Source organism: Mustela nigripes, chromosome 15 (assembly GCF_022355385.1).
Source record: "Mustela nigripes isolate SB6536 chromosome 15, MUSNIG.SB6536, whole genome shotgun sequence".
NCBI classification, from domain to species: Eukaryota; Metazoa; Chordata; class Mammalia; order Carnivora; family Mustelidae; genus Mustela; species Mustela nigripes.
The window spans coordinates 75,007,765-75,025,627 of NC_081571.1; the positions used below are offsets into that span (position 1 = coordinate 75,007,765).

General features: G+C 39.8%; 1 protein-coding gene across 5 annotated transcripts in view; it reads right to left on the reverse strand.

Annotated features, from left to right (window-relative positions):
- Positions 1 to 17,863, reverse strand: part of NALCN (sodium leak channel, non-selective) — a 303,976-nt gene that overhangs the window by 63,199 nt on the left and 222,914 nt on the right. For all 5 annotated transcript variants that reach the window (XM_059377544.1, XM_059377540.1, XM_059377545.1 and 2 more), the window contains exon 17: positions 16,719 to 16,857. In XM_059377544.1, the coding sequence (XP_059233527.1) occupies positions 16,719 to 16,857 (139 nt within the window). The remainder of the gene's footprint in view (positions 1 to 16,718; positions 16,858 to 17,863) is intronic.

Genomic DNA, 17,863 nt, shown 5'->3' on the forward strand with positions numbered 1-17,863 from the left:
CGAGCACAAGCAGGGGGGGCAGGAGAGGGAGAGAGGCTTTCAAGCAAACTCCACGCTGGGTGTGGAGCCCAATGCAGGGCTCAGTCTCAAGACCCCAAGATCACACCAGAGCCAAAACCAAGAGTCAGATGCTCAACTGACTGCGCCACCCAGCTGCTCAGATTCCATCATTTAATTGTATCTTCTGTTTTTACTTTTATGTAGGCAGAAATGCAAACAAGCTTGTGGGGCCACACGTCACAGCTATAACATCTTAATCTGAGTAGGCTTTTCAGTGTCCAGGGAATTTAACATTAAGACAAAGATCAGCTTCTTTCTTGCCACTGTTCAATAAAATGTTCTCTAAGCCACTTTACACCTGCTCAGGTTCTTGGCCTGGGACATGATACTAATCGGAATGATGAGTTCAAAGAGTTGTTTTGCCTACAGGCATGGAGACCAAGGAGATGAGCTTTCAAGGTTGTTTCCTAGTTGGTGATGATGAAATTATTCCAGGGAAAAGCACTAAGAAAAACAAAGTCCTGGAGGCCGCCTACAAACCAGAAGATTCTCCAAACCCAGCCCTGTCCTTCTTGATGGTTGCGGGATCAGAGGGGTGACAGATGTACCGAGAACCAAAGTGGACAGGAACAGGACAGAGAAAGAACAGGAAAACATGCCATCCTAAGAAAATTCATAGTAACAAACAACTAGAAAGTGTAACTCCAGGGGTCGGACCAAAGGTAATCCTCGGACAACAACCCGGTCATCTTGATCACTAGATTAGGTTAGATTTACTAAGCACTTAGTATATTATTAGTAGCTATTAGAGATATGGGTTAGCCAGGAATCAGAATTCTGGCTTACCAGAATGAAAAGCCTAGTTACAAAGGCAGGACTATGATGCATGATGCTACCAGTAAAAAGTAGACAGTAAAGTGCTAGATGATATGTCCAGTAGAAAAGATGAGAAGGCTACAGGACTATACGCATGTCTGAAATAGTCAGCAAAGACGTATTGAAGGAATAGAAGTTGCACTGACTTGAAAAATGATTTTGAAGTCTTCCCTAGCAAAGGGGGGGGGGAGTATGGGCCAAGAACAGTAGTTGGAAATGCATGCATGGGGCAAAGTAATCTGGGGCAGACTATTTGCGTAAGTGCTGAGCTACGGGGAGGAAACAGTGTAAGGCATACTGTGTTTCCAACAGATTTGAGGGAGGAAAATATAAGCAGGAGATAGAACCATTCTGCATTCAGTAGAAACACACCATCCACTTTCTTTTGAACAAGTTAGTGACTTCAGGTGCAAAGTCACAGAGCTCCAATCTACAAACAAACAAGCCTATATAAAGAAGTTGGCAGTACTGCCAACCTCTGTGTCCACGTGGCCACAGCTGGAGAGGAAGCGGTGGGCGTAAACTGTTTTTTGTTTTTTTTTTTTTTGTGTGTGACTGGTTTTCTCAGTCACACCTGACAACCTACGAACACCACAACCAACAATATAATTTTCATATTTCACAGCAGATCTGCCATTAAGGGGAGGATCATTGGACCCATTGGCCATTACCCTCATATGAGGAAAGATGGCGCCCTCATATTTTCTTAAAAATGAAAAACTGGGTTGGTTTCATTATTCACCAGAACTCTTGGAAGAATAAATTCATGTGCAGACAAGGAGCTAAGAGGGAATGGCATTTTCCAGAAATTACATTTTCAGTGTAGTGCAAGAAAGGCTGTTTACCATGATGTATTGTGAAACTTTCTTCCATCTCCTCCCCTCCCCTGAGGAGGTGACTTTGGGCATGGATTTAACCTCCTGGAGCTCACAGCCTATCTCCCAAGGGATGTTATTTAAAGTCATTTTCAGAGACCAAAGATTCAGCAGAAGGATCCCATCATGGTTGCATTTTTGCCTTTTGATACCTAAGCACACACATAATCACAGGAAAAGCCCAGGTCACAGGGGCCCCACGAGAGCAGGTTCTAGGAGAGGACTGGACCCCACTACTCTTATTTCATCTCTGAAGGACACTGACAAGCTTTAGTCATCTTTCCCTTGGTGTAAGGTGCGCGGTGTGAGGTGGAGGTCTGAATTCAATCACTTATCTCCTGTCCAGTAACTGAAGAGCGGACACTAAAGGCAGTGTACTTCATGTTAGAAAAACCTCCGCATAAACTGCAAATAAATGAATAATATTTATTATATTGATTCCAAAGTTATTATTTCTGGGCTGCCTACGACTGCCTTCATGAAGGGCTGCTGGCTCTCTTTTGTTCAAAACTTGAACTGGCTCAAATAAAATACACTATTAACCTGTACGAGGAAGTCCTTGAGAACTGTTTCTGTAACAGCAGAAGTGGCCAAAGAATAAATACTGTAATAGAAAAACTTCAGATACAACCTCAAGATTGACTGACCGATTGATTTTTTTAAAGGAAGTGCTGTACCCAATATGGGACTCGAACTCAGGACCCCCAGGTCAAGCTCCAGTTTTAGAATGTCTATCTATCTATATATCTATGCACATTTGATAGCCTGGACATGTATTTAGACAGTTATATATTTTATCTGTTCTTTTTTTTTTCCTAGTAAATAAAGAAGGCCTATACTGATTATCTACTATCCCTTCAGTGTTTTTTCTGCGGTAAAGCTTTGCACATTTCTGCAAAGGACAAGGTCTGCTCGTCCCAAGTCCTTAGAGCTACGCTGCTCTGCAGTGCCCTCTTCTGGCTCCAAGGGATACTGACAGTCACCTGAAGTGATCAAAACAAGGAATACAGAAATCAATTTTGGGATAAGTAATTTTAGATCTCAACTTTTCAATTACAGCTATGGAAGGTGTCAGTAATGGTTTCTTCTGGATATAAACATGTCAGACACGTGGGACTTAAAAGGAGGGGTATGGGTGACGTCCCAGGGAGTTTGCATTGAAAAAAAAAAAAAAGACTAGTTGAAAAACCCTTTTTGGTGGTTTTCTTTAGTTTCTAAACCTAATACATCCAATTCCAGAAGACAGCCATTCTCTGGATGAATTAATGATCAAAAAATAAATGTAAATGTTTAAGCAATACAGAGAAGTTTTTTTTTTTGTCTTAAAATTTTAATTTAAAAAATGTTTCTAGAATGATGCACTTTAACGCGAAATTCAGGAGGTTCAAATTTGCCGCTCTTTGTGGTTGAATAACTTGGAGCTGAAGGACCCAGCAATAGTAGGTCTCACTGATTTTCTGGCAATTTCTTTAGCATCTTTTAATCCATAGGTACTCCCTTTCCCCCTCATTGTTGAAGGACCTGGACCATGTGACCTGAAGTTTCCGGGAATCTGGATTTTCCCCAGTGCACACTCCTGGCATAGTTCACATATTCCTCTGTCTTCTGGACTTCCTGCCGATTGACAGCTGGGCCCAGAGTCTCATCAGGCTCACACGTGATTGCTCTGGCAAGTCCACAGGTGATGGCATAGCCTTTCATCACAAGGCAAGTAATGTCCGATTGTTCCTCTTTTTGTGATGTTAAAAGAACTGATGTTTGTTGTCTAGATCATGGATTCATTCAGTGAATAAAATTGCCACTTCTTTCTTATTCATTAGTTGCAATACTTGCATAATAAAAGCCTTCCTTTCATGTACTATTTGGTTACTCTGCAGTACAATTCATGTGGAAAAGGTAGGGTACATGTTGACTCTTGACCTTTACTTACTCATTTTTATTTAATTAATCGATTTTCTATTGTCCTGTGAAGGCACCCAATTAGTAATTTAAAAACGTCATTATGAACTCAAAGATTTAAATAGATTTGGTTTCAGTCCATTACAGTCATTACCCTCCTGTTAGGTCACAGTATCCCAACTGCTCATTGGGAGTTTTTTCAAGATGGCCTATGGGTTTTGTTTGTTTGTTTGTTTGTTTTTGCCTTGACTCTAGTAGTCTTTGCCCAAGTTTCCTCATTGTTAGGTATGGCAAGATATCCCAAGCTCGTCTTCTATATGCTTTGTATTCCATATGAACAATTTTCTCCCAAAAGCTCTGGTTTATTTGTTGAGAAATTGGGTTTCAAGAACATAATTTAGATATCAGGGATATTGCTACTGAGTTGGTCACTGTTTTGAGAACTGTGCCCGAGTTTATTCTGGTATTTTCAATTTAAATCAGGACTTCTGTATGACATCTATATGACATCTGTGTCTCTTCTGTATCTACATCCTCCCCCAACCCCACATTAAGGCTCTTGATTTTCAAGTACACAGAAGATGACACACATTAGACTATCTGATAATAACTTATTTTTATTTCTCATCTCATGGATAGTAGTCTTAGAATTACACCACCTATTCTAACATAATATAGTTAATGGATATTTAAAAAGTATTTCAATACAGTCTTCTCATTTTCCTCTTATTTCTACACTTGCACTATACTCATACTGGCAGAGCAAATAGCTATTACATATTTTTCTCTTCATTTTAATCCTCATGTAGTCATAGTTAGTCATCCACTGTTTAAGAATGTTTACTACCTGCTCTTATGTCAAGGTCATAGAGTCATTTTTGGAACTCACTGTGGTTGTCCGAAGCATGCATTCTCATAGTTTCCTAGGGAAAGGCTCAGAGGAACAACATTACTTACATGTACGTTATTTATATTCCTACATCTTAATAGAAGTTGTTTTTCTTTTTTCCCTTTAAACTTGAGTCTCCATTTTCCTGGATATGAAAAAAACCTGTCCACATATTATTCTCTCTCTGGGTATCCTATAGATGTGACTCCAACTTCTCCTGACATAAAACATTCTTGTGAAAAAGTCTAATGGCAACCTAATGCTCCTTCCTTTACACATCATTTGTTCATTTTGAGCTGGGTACCTATTTGTTTTACATTCTTCTTCTTCTTATTATTATTATTTGGTTTCAAGTTTTTATTTAAATTCCAGTTAACATACAACATAATATTGGTTTTAGGAGTAGAAATTCTGCTTTTGATGAATCCCTATTCATCATTTACACATAACACCCAGTGCTCGACACAAGTGCCTTCCTGAATACCTGTCACCCATTTAACCCATCCCCCAGCAGCCCTCAGTTTGTTCTCTATACCTAAAAGTTATACCTTTTTCAATATATATGTAATAAAACATATACAATTTATCTATGTAATAAAACATACACATACATATGTGTATTTATATATATATAATGTATAAATACATATATGTATATTTAAGGTCCTATAATTTGTCTGGAATATATCCTATTTTTGGCCATTCGTGATTAATATTTCAATTACATGGTGTGTCCTTTCAGTGTGTAGCTTCAAATCTTATATTTCAGAGAATTTTGATGCTTGTTCTATGCTTTGCTCTGGTTTTCTTCTTCCAGGACCCCTCTAATGTAGATGTTGGACCTTCTTTGAATTTCTTCCATTTGTCATTTCCTTTCAAATCATTTTCATCTCTTTCTTCATTTCTCTTTGATTTCTTAAAATTGTGTCTTCTTCACTTTCTAGTTTTCTTTAGGCATCATCTGATGTATGGGATCACTTTATGTTCCTTCCAGTCAGTCTTCATTGTTTTATTTATACAGTTGGCCCTTGAACAATGCAGGGGTTAGGAGCACTGACACCCCACTTAGTAGAAAGTATGCATATAGCTTTTGACCCCCATCCCCCAGAAAAACTTAACTTCTAATAGCCTACTATTGACAGGATGTGTTACTGATAACATAGCCAATTAACACATATTTTGTATGCCATATATATTCTACCCTGAATTCTTACAACAAAGTAAGGTAGAGAAAGGAAAATGTTACTAAGAAAATCATAAGGAAAATACATTTATAGTACTGTATTGCATATGAGTGGATGCACACAGTACAAAGTCATGTTGTTCAAGAGTCGGCTGGACTTCTTTCCTGAGTTCTAGCACCTTACGTGGAATTTCTTACTTTTACTGCTATTCTAGTCTTACAGAATCTGTATGTCTTTTCACTCATTTTGCCATGGCATGTTACAAATTGAGCCATTTGTGGGTATGTCTTTATGGTAAATTTTCAGTCTTTATTGGGACAGTATTCTGGTCCTTACTCTTTTTTCTTTACAACTTTTGCAGGGAATTTCACTTTGATAAATTTCTGTTGCTCATTTTTATGCACAATTCGTTTTCCTGAGCTGTTTAGTATTTCCTCTTAGCTTCAGAGCTGTTTCTTCTGTTGTTTTGACATCATGATCCATATGGCAGCCTTCTTTCTGAGATTTCCTGGCTCTGTTACGGATAACAGATGCCACCAATTTGATCTGGATCTATTTTTTCCTTCATCACTCTTGTCGCTGGCCTATTCAGTTTTGTTTCCACTCCTGGATGGAGATAGGCAGGTATTTTCCTGGTCTCAAAGACATTACAGGCCCTGTAATTCATCTTGGCTTTCTTCCCACAGGGGTCCATACCATGTTTTATATCCCCAAATTCATATGTTGAAACTCTAGTCCCCCCCAAATGAAGATATTAGGAGTTGGACCTTCCTGAAGGTAATCAGGTTTAAAGGAGGCCATGAGGCTATAGCCCCCATGATGGCATTTGTGCCCTCATAAGAAGAGGAAGAGACCAGAGTCTGTCTTCTTTCTACCACATGAACACACGATGTGAAGGCAGCCATCTATGAACCAAGAAGAGGAGCCAGATACCAAATCTGCAGGCACCTCAATCTGAGACCTTCCAGCCTCAGAACTCTGAGATAAATTCTTATGTTTAAGTCACCCAGCCTGTGATATTTGTTTATAGCAACCCCAACAGGCTAAGTCACCATGCAAATCATGTGGTTATTGCTTTGTCTGCACCTGCTTTTTGACTTGTGGTTTGTGAATTATGTAATTTTGTTGTGAATGCTGCCTATGGATTTTGTTTTTTATCTAGGTATTCTGTTTATTTTCATCTGGGAATTCAAGGAGATTAAAAAATTATGCCAATGCCTCTGTCATCATTCCAGAAGACTCCTTGATTGTTTTTTTGTTGAATTTTTATCTACCATTTTTTAAAAAGATTTTACTTATTTATCTGACAGAGAGAAGAACACAAGTAGGCAGAGAGGCAGACAGAGAGAGAGAGGGAAGCAGGCTCCCCGCTGAGCAGAGAGCCCGATGTGGGCCTCAATCTGAGGACCATGAGATCATGACTTGAGCGGAAGGCAGAGGCTCAACCCACTGAGCCACCCAGGCACTCTGATTTCTCATTTTTATTTGTCCTTTCAAAGAACAAAATTTTAGCTTTACTGATATCATTTATTGCTTTTTTCCTTCTGTTTGATTAATATCTACTTATATATATATATTTTTCTGCTGTCTTCATGTTTTCTTGGTTAGTCTTTTTATAAACTCTTGAGTTAAATATTTGGATGACTGTCAGCCTTTATTCCTTTACTAAATATGCATGCAGAGCTATAATTTTCCCTCTAAACATGCCTTTAGCTGCTTCTCACAGGTTTGAGCTATATGGTGTTCATTAGTTTTCAGTTCTAGAAACTTTTTATTTCCACGTAGTTTCTTCTATGCTCCCTAAATTATTAAGAAGTGATTTTTAAATTTTGAAATGTGTTGGTGTTCTTGTGGTTGCTATTTAGTTTCTAATTTTATTACAGTTTGGTCAAAAAATGTCTTCTCTAGGATACTGATTTGGTTTATGTTTAGAATTCTTTTGTGTTCATAAGTGGCCGTGTCTTGTAAATCGTTTATATGTCCCTCAATCTGAATGTGTTTTCTCTAGTCGTTGAATGAAGGCTGGTCAACTGTGTATTACAAATCTTCTAAATCCTTATTAATTTTCCTGGCTCTTTGGTCATGTGCTGAGGTATTATATACATAATTTAAACTGAGTTTTCAAATTAATCCTTAGACGTAGGTACTATTATAACTTTTATACAAGTGAAAAGTCTGACGTTCATAGGAATTATGCTGTTTTGGTCCTCCAAATTGAAAACTGAAGAATTACAATTAGAAGTCTCGATTGTACAGAGGCAGTGTTCAAATCTTGTTGCTAAACACAATGTTTATGTAAAATGTACTAAGCTCAACAGTATTAAATTTTTTTTCCCCAAACTATACTGTGATACAATGTTGTTTGCTTGACTTGAAAGATTTGGTTTCTACATAAAACTTCCTCTTAACCCAAATCCTAATGCAAAAGCTTAACTGGCCATATTTCTCCTTTGTTCTATACATGCATACCTGATTTTCAGAAAAATGACCCTGAAAATTAAAGGTGATCAATAACTTTTCTAAACTATTAATGCTAGTATGGTAAGAGTATTTATATTTTATGTCTACCGATTTCTTGAAATCTGGGATCCATAACCACTTTCAATTAAGCAGATTATTAATTCAATTTATTCATCAGTCTGCAAGTCAGCCTAGAGCTATCAGGGAATAAATACTAGCTTCCTTTGGGACGCTGCAGTGCTAGTCTGAAGAGCCAGAGTTTCACTCTGATAACCTCCTTCAAAATGAAGGCTTTAGTATATAGTTGAGGCAGAAAACCATAAATATTCTGAGTATTTGACTAACTTTTTCTGATTTGGAGTTGTTAACAATATATTTCCATTGGTAACTGAGAAAAAGTTTGAGAGCCATATTTTTCTTTTTGAAAATATTAACAGGTTGATAATAAATGGACACACATTTATAAAAACATATGGCCACAAAGCACAAAACCATGGTCCAATGAACAGGGCTTGATGAATGTCAGTTCTGCTAGAAAAGAGTAGTGTAATTATTGTAATTAGCTGCTTTATTGAATAAGTCTCCCACATAAAATGTCATAATTGGAAATAAGCAATTACTTAAAATTACATAGGTTGAAGGTGGTAGGTATGTCATTCAAGTGTATTTTAATTTTTCATGCACCTGTGAACCAAAGACTAATCCCTAAGTGCATATGACAGATTATGTGTATAACAGAATGTTTCTATAAAATAAACTTTTTATAAAATCGACATTATGCTTGGAAAGAAAGAATTTTAAAAGGTGATTAGCGTAGGTGGCAACAAAATTAAAATGGTCATGTTACAATGTACACAAAGGTGAATATCATTATAATAGCATGTTTTGAAGCTTTGAAATATGTCTTAGAATGTGAGTTTTGTGGAAAGGCAGTTTTAGATGATGGGTTGAGATCTTTGATCTTGTTATTTCAGCATTACAAATTCTGAACCCTGAAAAAACACCAGGCATAAAAGTTAAAAAATCTATAATAGGTACACACACACACACGCACACACGTGCGCGCACACACACACACACACACACACACACAGTCTTCATTTGGACTCCAGGGTAACTTATACATGTTGGTCATTGCTCTGTGTGTAAAACATCTTTTTATTTTTCTGTGAATTTCACTAGATCATAACCTTCATACAAAAAGGATGGTATATTCCTTGTCCATTACATTGTCTTCCACTGTCCAGTCCTGCCTGTGATTTGTTTTTGAAATGTATTTAAAGAGAAAATACATCGCTTAATATTAAAGATGACTCTTCTCTGTTCTACATTTTTTTTTCTTATGGAGTGAATCCTTGAAATAACAAATGCGAATTAGGTAAAAATTACAGAGGAGGACTATTCATTTTGAAAGGCATCAGTTCACTCAATAGATAGGAAAGCCTGGTGAAACTTGAGACTAAATGATTGGAAACTTAACTGGCTTGACCTCTTTATGCTTGAATTGCATGGCAATGCTTTTGCTGCTAAAGCTTGGGGCATTGGAGATTCAGCCAAATCTTCAACAACTTACACGCCAGCTAGCCTAGTATACTGATACCAAAGATGCAAAAGGTGAGGGAGAAGCTGTGTATTCACAGACAGATATGCTACCTATCCAGTGCTCACCAGTGAGAAGCTGTAACATACTCTCTAATATATACCTAGAATAGAATTTCCTGGTTACAGCTCATGTAAACAGAAAGACAAAGACTGAAAACCTGCACAGATTAAAAAAAAAAAAAAAAAAAAAAAAAAAAAAGATGAGTGGATTCATGATTCTGGGAGAAAGTGCCTGATGCTTTTAACCATGTAGCTATTTGAGAATTTAAAATCCAAGGCACTCAGATAATATGAGGGAGCTGTGCTTGCTCTCCAAATATGATTCAATTGTATTTGGACTTCAGATTCAAACAAGAACACCAACACCAGCGAAACTGGATCACACTGGGACTGGCAATACGCTTAATGGAAAGTAACACTTAGGGGTCCAATTGGATTCCAGAAAGAAGAACTTTGAAATAGTAGAGCAACGTGTAAATTTCAAAGATAGGATTAGCTGCGGACTCAGAGCTCTGACACCTGTTTTGAAAACAGCCCCAAGACTTGTGGTTAAAAGCCTTCCCCATTATCTATAGAAGATGCTCAATCCTAAAATGCATTAACTTTTGACCTTCAGTGGACGGACACTTAAGGAAATGCAAGCAGATCACTGATAATCCCAAACCCAAAGTGACTGCTCAACAAAATATGCAGATTCCTCTTCTCACGTTGGTTGAAAGCAGCAGAACGTGTTTATTACCCAAGCCCTGGACATGGTTCGCATATGAAGGCCCTCAAGAAATACACGTCAAACGGAAAAACCTGCAGTTGAACTCAGTTGCATTTGGATCTGAGCTCAAAAACATCCTGCAAAGATCAATAAAAATGGCTGAGAAAAAGTTTTCTTTTATATTTTGTATCTTTTTGTTTCCGTTTTTGGGAGTGAATCAATTATCCAGGAATATATTTTTAAGCTAAAGAGAGAAGTATGGAGGGTTTTCACAGTGGGGCTGACGAACCCTGCTTCTTCCCTCCCCCAGACCACACTGTTTGTAACTCCCCGGTGAGGTGGTGGTGCCATGTCGTCTCCCACTTTCCGCCTAGAGATGCGTCTTGAATGGCACTGCAGAGATGCTAAGCTATTATTTTAGAAAATTCTTTCAGAAGAGTGAAAGCCCTAAAGATGAAAATAGGCTGTTCTCCCTCTCTTTTTTCGGTGAGTAAACTATCCTGGAAATTATAGATCAGTAACTTACTATGTACAGAACAACTCATCAAACGCTCTCTAATCACACAGAAGAATACAAAACACTGTCTGGCAATCAACAAGGCTTTGTAAAGAGTAAATCTTTCCGGAGCAATTTAATTTACTTCTTGAGAGTCTAAGTCACTATAGAGGCAGTGGGGGTATTCACTGAAATATCACACACAAAAAACAAACAACAACAACAACAAAAAGCCTGATTCATGAACAATGAAGAAAACAAATGGGCAATTAATATACCATGCTTAACTAGACCATTACAGCCAAAGCTTAACTTGTGTAAGTGAAAGTCCTTGTCTTGATGGATGAAAGTAAATCTATTTGCTTATGAATTCATGGTATGATTTAGCATCAGTAACATTTCTTATCTGGTATTAGAGGCACATGACATAAGCTTTGTCATTGCAATGCTAGGCATTTAACATACATTATTTAATCCTTGTAACAAACCCCCCAAATAAGAATTTTCTCTACTTTATAGATGAGGATCGGAACCTGCATCACTTATCACTGTGGTCACAGTCGCTCTTCCGTTCTGCTTCTCACGACCAACCCTTCCCTATGCCCACGCACCTACCCCGTCCTGCTCTTTCCTGCTGCTTCCCTCTCCGCTTGGAGCACCCTCCTCCTGCATGCTCAAGCTTCCTGCTCCTGTGAGGGGGTTCAGGGGGTCCTGTCTCAGGTTCCTGCAACACTTTCCACTTCCATGCATTCACACATGTTTCTTCCCATTCGACTGAACACTTCTCAAGGGCATAGCTCACACAGCTCATGCAGTGCTGAACTCCCGTGGCCCCGAAGGGTGAATAACAGGTGTTCCCTAAACGTTTGCTGAAGGACTGAGTGAGCGTGAAGACTTAGGGAGATGACAAGGGTTAAGAAAACGTAGTATTACTTGGATCGCTTTCCTCATTTTGTACATGGGTTAGCTGCTCAGGTGAAGGCTTCCTATGGAAATCGCTACGTGCTTAGCAGTGGGGAGGCAGGTATGAGAGAGGACAGACATGGCCCTGTTGTCAGGGAAACACTCCCTGTTCTTTATCACGTGACTTCCGAAACTGCACGAGGAAGTGTGCGGGCACAAGGGGTGGCTCGGACAGACCTCATCCGTGTGTCTGTCTCCGGCTGTGGTGACTGTGCGGTTCCCTCATGTTCTCCAGACACTGTGAGGTTCTGCCCCCGACATGGCAGGGCAGAGAAGACAGCAGGGCAGAAAGGCGGGGGAGCTCAGCTCCAGGATGGTGAGAGTCGCCGTATCCGACCACGGAGGGGGCGGGAAACCCTGCCTTCGAGGACATGACTCACTTGGAGGACAGAGTGGGCCGCTCCCATTACCAGGTTACTGGAAAAGCAAGGTCACATCTCAATTTACTAGAAGTCCTCTACTTAAGAAACCCAGAGTTCAATTACAATAATAGGGACCAAAAAAAAAAAAAAAAAAAAAAAAAAAAAAAAGTAGAAAACCATTGCCTTTTGCTTGAAAACTAGAAAAACTCCTCTCAAGAGATGTGGGTTATCCTTTAATCAGGAGGAGAGGAAACCCCTGGCTGGTGCCTCAGGTGGAGAAGCGGGGGGGAGAGAGGATGGGGGAATTAGCCTTGGGAATGCCCGTTTCTCTGGAATCGCAAAGGGAAAGCACTGTTTCCTGCCCTTTCCCTTTAGGATCTGCAGTAATAACAGAAAGATTTTATGTTTTTGCTTGCTTGTTCCATACGCGGAGAAGGACAGGTGTTTTAAACAGCATGATAAAGGTAATCAGAACCGTTTTGAACCACACGGCCTGCAAAGCGAGGCTTTCACGGAGCTACTCAGGGTTGTTCAAAGCCAGGGACAGACTGAGAGAAGACCCCACCCCTTACTCAACAACATCCCCGTCTTTTGTGGTCAGGTGTTTGTTTCGTTTTATCCCTTTACTCAGCATCTTCAGGTTCCTGGGCACTCAGTGTTCTCCAGGGCAATGGGAAAAGTGGTTCCCTCTAGTCTAGTGGGGCTCAGAAGTTCCTCCTGACAGGTAAGCGTGAAGGGTGATGCTTTCTCTCAGTGTTCCTCTTGTTCACGTCATGGGAATCACTGATAGGCCATTTAGTTCTTATTTCTTACTACTCTTTGAGGAAAAACAGCTTCAGTTCGTGTTGTACGGTGCTGGGGGAATTTCTTCAGACCGAGTGAGAAGCCTTGCGATCCCCTGGACACGGCCTGGCACTTCCGAAGGCAGCTGGGGCTGTCACAGAAATGGCCGAGTGCTCACGGAAAAATAGCTTATCAGAGGAGCTAAGAGAGGTGTGGTCTCTGTTCAGGATTTTTGTCGTGTGTTTCTGTAATTTTATGTGGCTTTAGGGTTTCTTAAGACAAACAAAAAAGGCTTGGCATATTTAAAAATTCAAAACACCAGACTGCTCCCTCTTCTATTTCTGTCCCCCTTATGTATCCTCATGTTGAGATTCGTTAAGTTGGTTCTCTGTTTTGGGTGTTCCTGGCGGATGGCCCTCAACAAAGACAAGAGGTTCCAAGTGTTTATGAGGAATGGCAGGAGCTGATGGCAGCTGAGGCTGGAAACCCTGGGAACTTGAAAGGAGTGAAGGTGACTTTCCCGGAGGCCTAAATAGAGCCAGAGCTTTAAGAAGGAAGGGTAGCATGGAACAAATCTTGCTGCTGCCGCCACACCAGGGTAGGTGCTCCTGAGATGAAAAGAAAGTATGTTCTCTACACCTCACCTTCCCAACTGGAGGATGGACCCAGAGAATGATGCTCATTGGGGGGCGGGTGTTAAATGACATTAGCCCACCTGTAGGTTACCTATCAGGGGCCAAGAATGCTTGCATGGGATGAAGGCCAACCTAACCATCACTGGTCATGTTCCTCATGTAAGATCACATATGGTGTGTTGGAATCAGCCAACCTTATAGTTTGGGGACTGCCTGGGGTCTCCAGAAAATTCTAGTCTCCTTTAAGATGCTGAGTGACGTGGAGACCACCAAGGAGCCGTGCCTTTGCTAGTTCTTTAGATTTTAGATTAGAAGAAAGCCTCATTTGTAAGATTGCAGAATAAAACTATAACTGTTGTCTTCCTTTGGGTTGGTTAAAAAGAACTGTCAAATGAGAAGGTAAGAAGAAGCCACAAAAATATGAGGACATTAAGGCAATCAGAAATGGTATTTGCAATTCTCTGTGACCTAGCCCAGGGATCCCTGGGGCAGGGTTGGTGGCAGTCACCCAGAGGGGTGCACAGAATGTGCCAGAGTCTCCTCGGACCACCCTCTAACCACCTCCACACCTGCCAACAACTTTTTTATCTTCTTCCTCACCAATTTCAAAACACTCTATTCAGGAAGTGTGAGAAACATCACGTTTGCTTTCAGACAGAGAATAAAGTTTCGTGGGCTAATTTCAATTTTGTGTTTCCAGTGGGATAATGTTCTTAGTGATTTAAAAGAGCAGGTGAGGGATTTATGCCAACTTTGGGCATTACTACCAGCTCTTGGTGCTCTCTGGAGATAGCAGGTTGGAACCACAGCCCAGGCTGGGGGTTCATTCCACAACTCTGGCCTAAAGTCTGCTTCTGGAATAAATTTTAAAATTGAACGATCTGTGTTCTAGTATGAAATGCACAATTTCAGGCTGATTAGCTGAAACCAGGCCATCATCCTCCTACCCGATTGTCCACCGCGCGAGCGCTTTCACATCCGTGCTCTGTAAATAGTACTGGATGAAATATAACTGCGGACAAGAAATGTGACATGTTTACTAATTTTTTTTTTTAAACACTTGAAGTCTTTAAGGAGGATCTTGAGTTCATGTGCACACATTTCATGATTTCCCACTCGAAATTTAAAAGCAAAGGATGCTGTCAGTTGAGATCAATTTAGTGGTTTGGGAGATTAAGTAGAACAATTATTTCAAAAATACAGAAGAAAAACAGAGAGATGGCAGCCATAAGGGACAAGGTAAGAGAAAAAAAGGAGCAGATGGAAAAGTAATCATTGAACAAGTAATAAATGAAAAATTTCCTGACAATATCTCAGTCTACAAACTGAAAAGACTCCCCAGTTATGGCAGCTCTGGTGAGAAAAGACATACAAAATATATCCTGATAAGGTTTCTGAACTCCCAGGTTATGTAGAAAGTCTTAAAAGCTTCCTCAAACCAGAAAAACCTACCAACCAACCAACCACCAAAGAAAAACCTAATTACCTTCAAATGAAAAAAAAAATGACATCGGCAGCTTGTCCTCTGCAATATTGGAAAAGAGAGAGAAGTCACTTCTGTAGGTGACTGAAGAAAATCAATAAATGGAAACCCTTGAACAAGAAGAGACATACTACAGAGAAATCATCATCATCATAGCTGAGAACAAAATCAGAGAACCTCAGCAGAGGACCTGATGCTATGGCGAGGGCAGGGGGAGACATGAGGAGGGGGTAAGAGAAAAGAAGCAGAGGAGAAAGGCACAGGTAGGAGGAAAGCCTAATCCTTGTGGGATGGGGGTGGGGGAACAGAGAATCTTAAAGGATGAAGGAGCTGGTGTTTGATCATAAGCAACAGAAAAAGGGCAGCCACAATTCAAAGGAATAAAAAAATAAACTAAGACTTCCGAAGTAAAACACTTGCAAGTGAATTAGATGCTTTGGTGAACTCTAATGTTCAAGACGTTTTACAAAATCTGTTTCTTTCCTTTCCGTTTCTTTCCTTCTTTTCTTTTCTCTCTTCTTTTTTTCTTTTCTTTCTTTCTTTCTTTCTTTTTTTTTTTAATGGGGAGAGAGTGAGTGAGTGGGAGCGTGGGCAGAGGAAGAGGGAGAGACTCTTAGGCAGGCTCCATGGCCAGTGCAGAGCCTGACATGGGGCTCCACCTCACCTCCCTGAGATCATGACCTGAGCTGAAACCAAGAGTCAGACGCTTCACCCACTGAGTCACCCCAGCACCGCAATCTCTCGTTTTCTAACTGTGGAATCTGAGGGAAAAAAAATTCCTTATCTACTTTTCAATGATCAAGAGATAAATCACAACATGAACAAGCTAACATACGTAGCGATAATTCCGGCTACATACTAAGCATGCAGAAGTTATTTTGACTGATTTCAGAGAAACTTGCTCTGGTTTTTTCCCCCTGAAACAGTAACTGGAATAAACAGGGTCTCTTGCAACAGGCAGCCTACAGGCCACTGTTAAACCTGGGCTGACCGTTAGTCATCAGTCTTCTGCATGTGAGGAAATGCGGGGTTGGGGAGGCTCTCTACCTCTCAAAGTCACGGGGCTGCTATCTGGCACAGCACAAAAGCTGATGTGGACAAATGCGAAATTAAAATTCATAAATTTACAAATGTCAGGTTTAACGATTTCTTCTACAAACAAAATTATTTCCTTCATTGTTCTCTTGAGACATTAGATGTCAGGACCCCACATAAGCCCAAAGTTATGTAGTTCTTTTCTCTATCGTATCGTATATGCTTAAGAAAACTTCCGTAACTTGAAGTAGTGATTCTTACTTTTTCTTAATTTAAATTTCATTAGTTAACATTTAGTGCAGTCTTGGTTTCTGGAGCAGAACTCAGTGATTCACCAGTTCCTTACAACACCCAGTGCTCATCACAACAAAGGCTTTCTTTAATCCCCATCCCTCATCTGGCCCCTCCCCCTCCCCTTCCCCCACTCCCTCCACCGCTTCTCTATTCTCCCTAGATAAGATTCTTACCTTTTGGTCGATGTATTTGTTGTCTTCGATTGCAGACCGTTTGGAGTGATCACACGAGGAAGAGGTGGACGGAAGGCTTCGTAAGAGGCAGCAGGTGTCCTGTTGCTGACGATCAATGAACTGCTTCATGAAACTTTCCCTTTGCAAATGAAGTACACACATGTCAAACATCGTTAATGAAATGGATGGCATTTTACACTGATGTGTTTGCCTGAGCTCAGATAAAGGTGACAAAGGTTCAAAGAAAATAAGACACATCATGCTAAGAGAGTGGTGTTTAGACTTAGATAGCAAAGTACTTAATTTAGAGAAAGCTTCTGAATTTTAAGTAGTTTTCTTTAAAAAAACAAAACAAAACAAAAAACTAATGTCCCTGAAATAACTTTTAAGCAATAATTTTCAGTCATTGATGGTATTTTTTTGAATCCCATTGTGGTAATACTTTTTTTTTTTAAAAATCCCCTCTAAGACTTGGAAGAATTAGTTCATCTCTCTGACTTCTACTCATCATAAGAATCCTCAAGAGATAATTTTACATTGAAAAACTCAAAATAACTCAAAAAGAAGCTTGCTTCATCTGATCTCCAAAGCATGGTGAGAATTCAAATAACCCCTTTTCAAATAACCACTAATCTTGAATCTAATTTGTAGCTTTTTTATTCTTCCTATTTTGAAGTTAAAATTTTTTAAAATCAGAAATGCAAATATATTTCCATTTGAATTTTAAATATTATGGCACCATAACCAGTCTTATATTTTTATAACGCCCCCACACAATTATTTTTAGAACTAGTTACATTAAAATGTCATACTGGGGGCACTTGGGTGGCTCGGTTTGTTAAGCAGCTGACTCCTGATTTTGGCTCAGGTCGTGATCTCAGGATCGTAGGATTGAGCCCTGCAGGCTCCTCACTCAGCATAGAGTCTGCTTGAGATTCTCTCTCCCTCTCCCCCTACTCTCGCTTACACACATGTGCGCTGTCTCTCAAATGAATAAATAAATAAAATCTTTGGGAAAACGTTATAGTTCCATCATGCTAAGTGAAATAAGCCACTCACAAAAAGACAAATGGTATATGATTCCACTTACATGAGGTACCTAGAATAGTCAAATTCATAGAGGCAGGAGGTAGAATGGTGGTTAC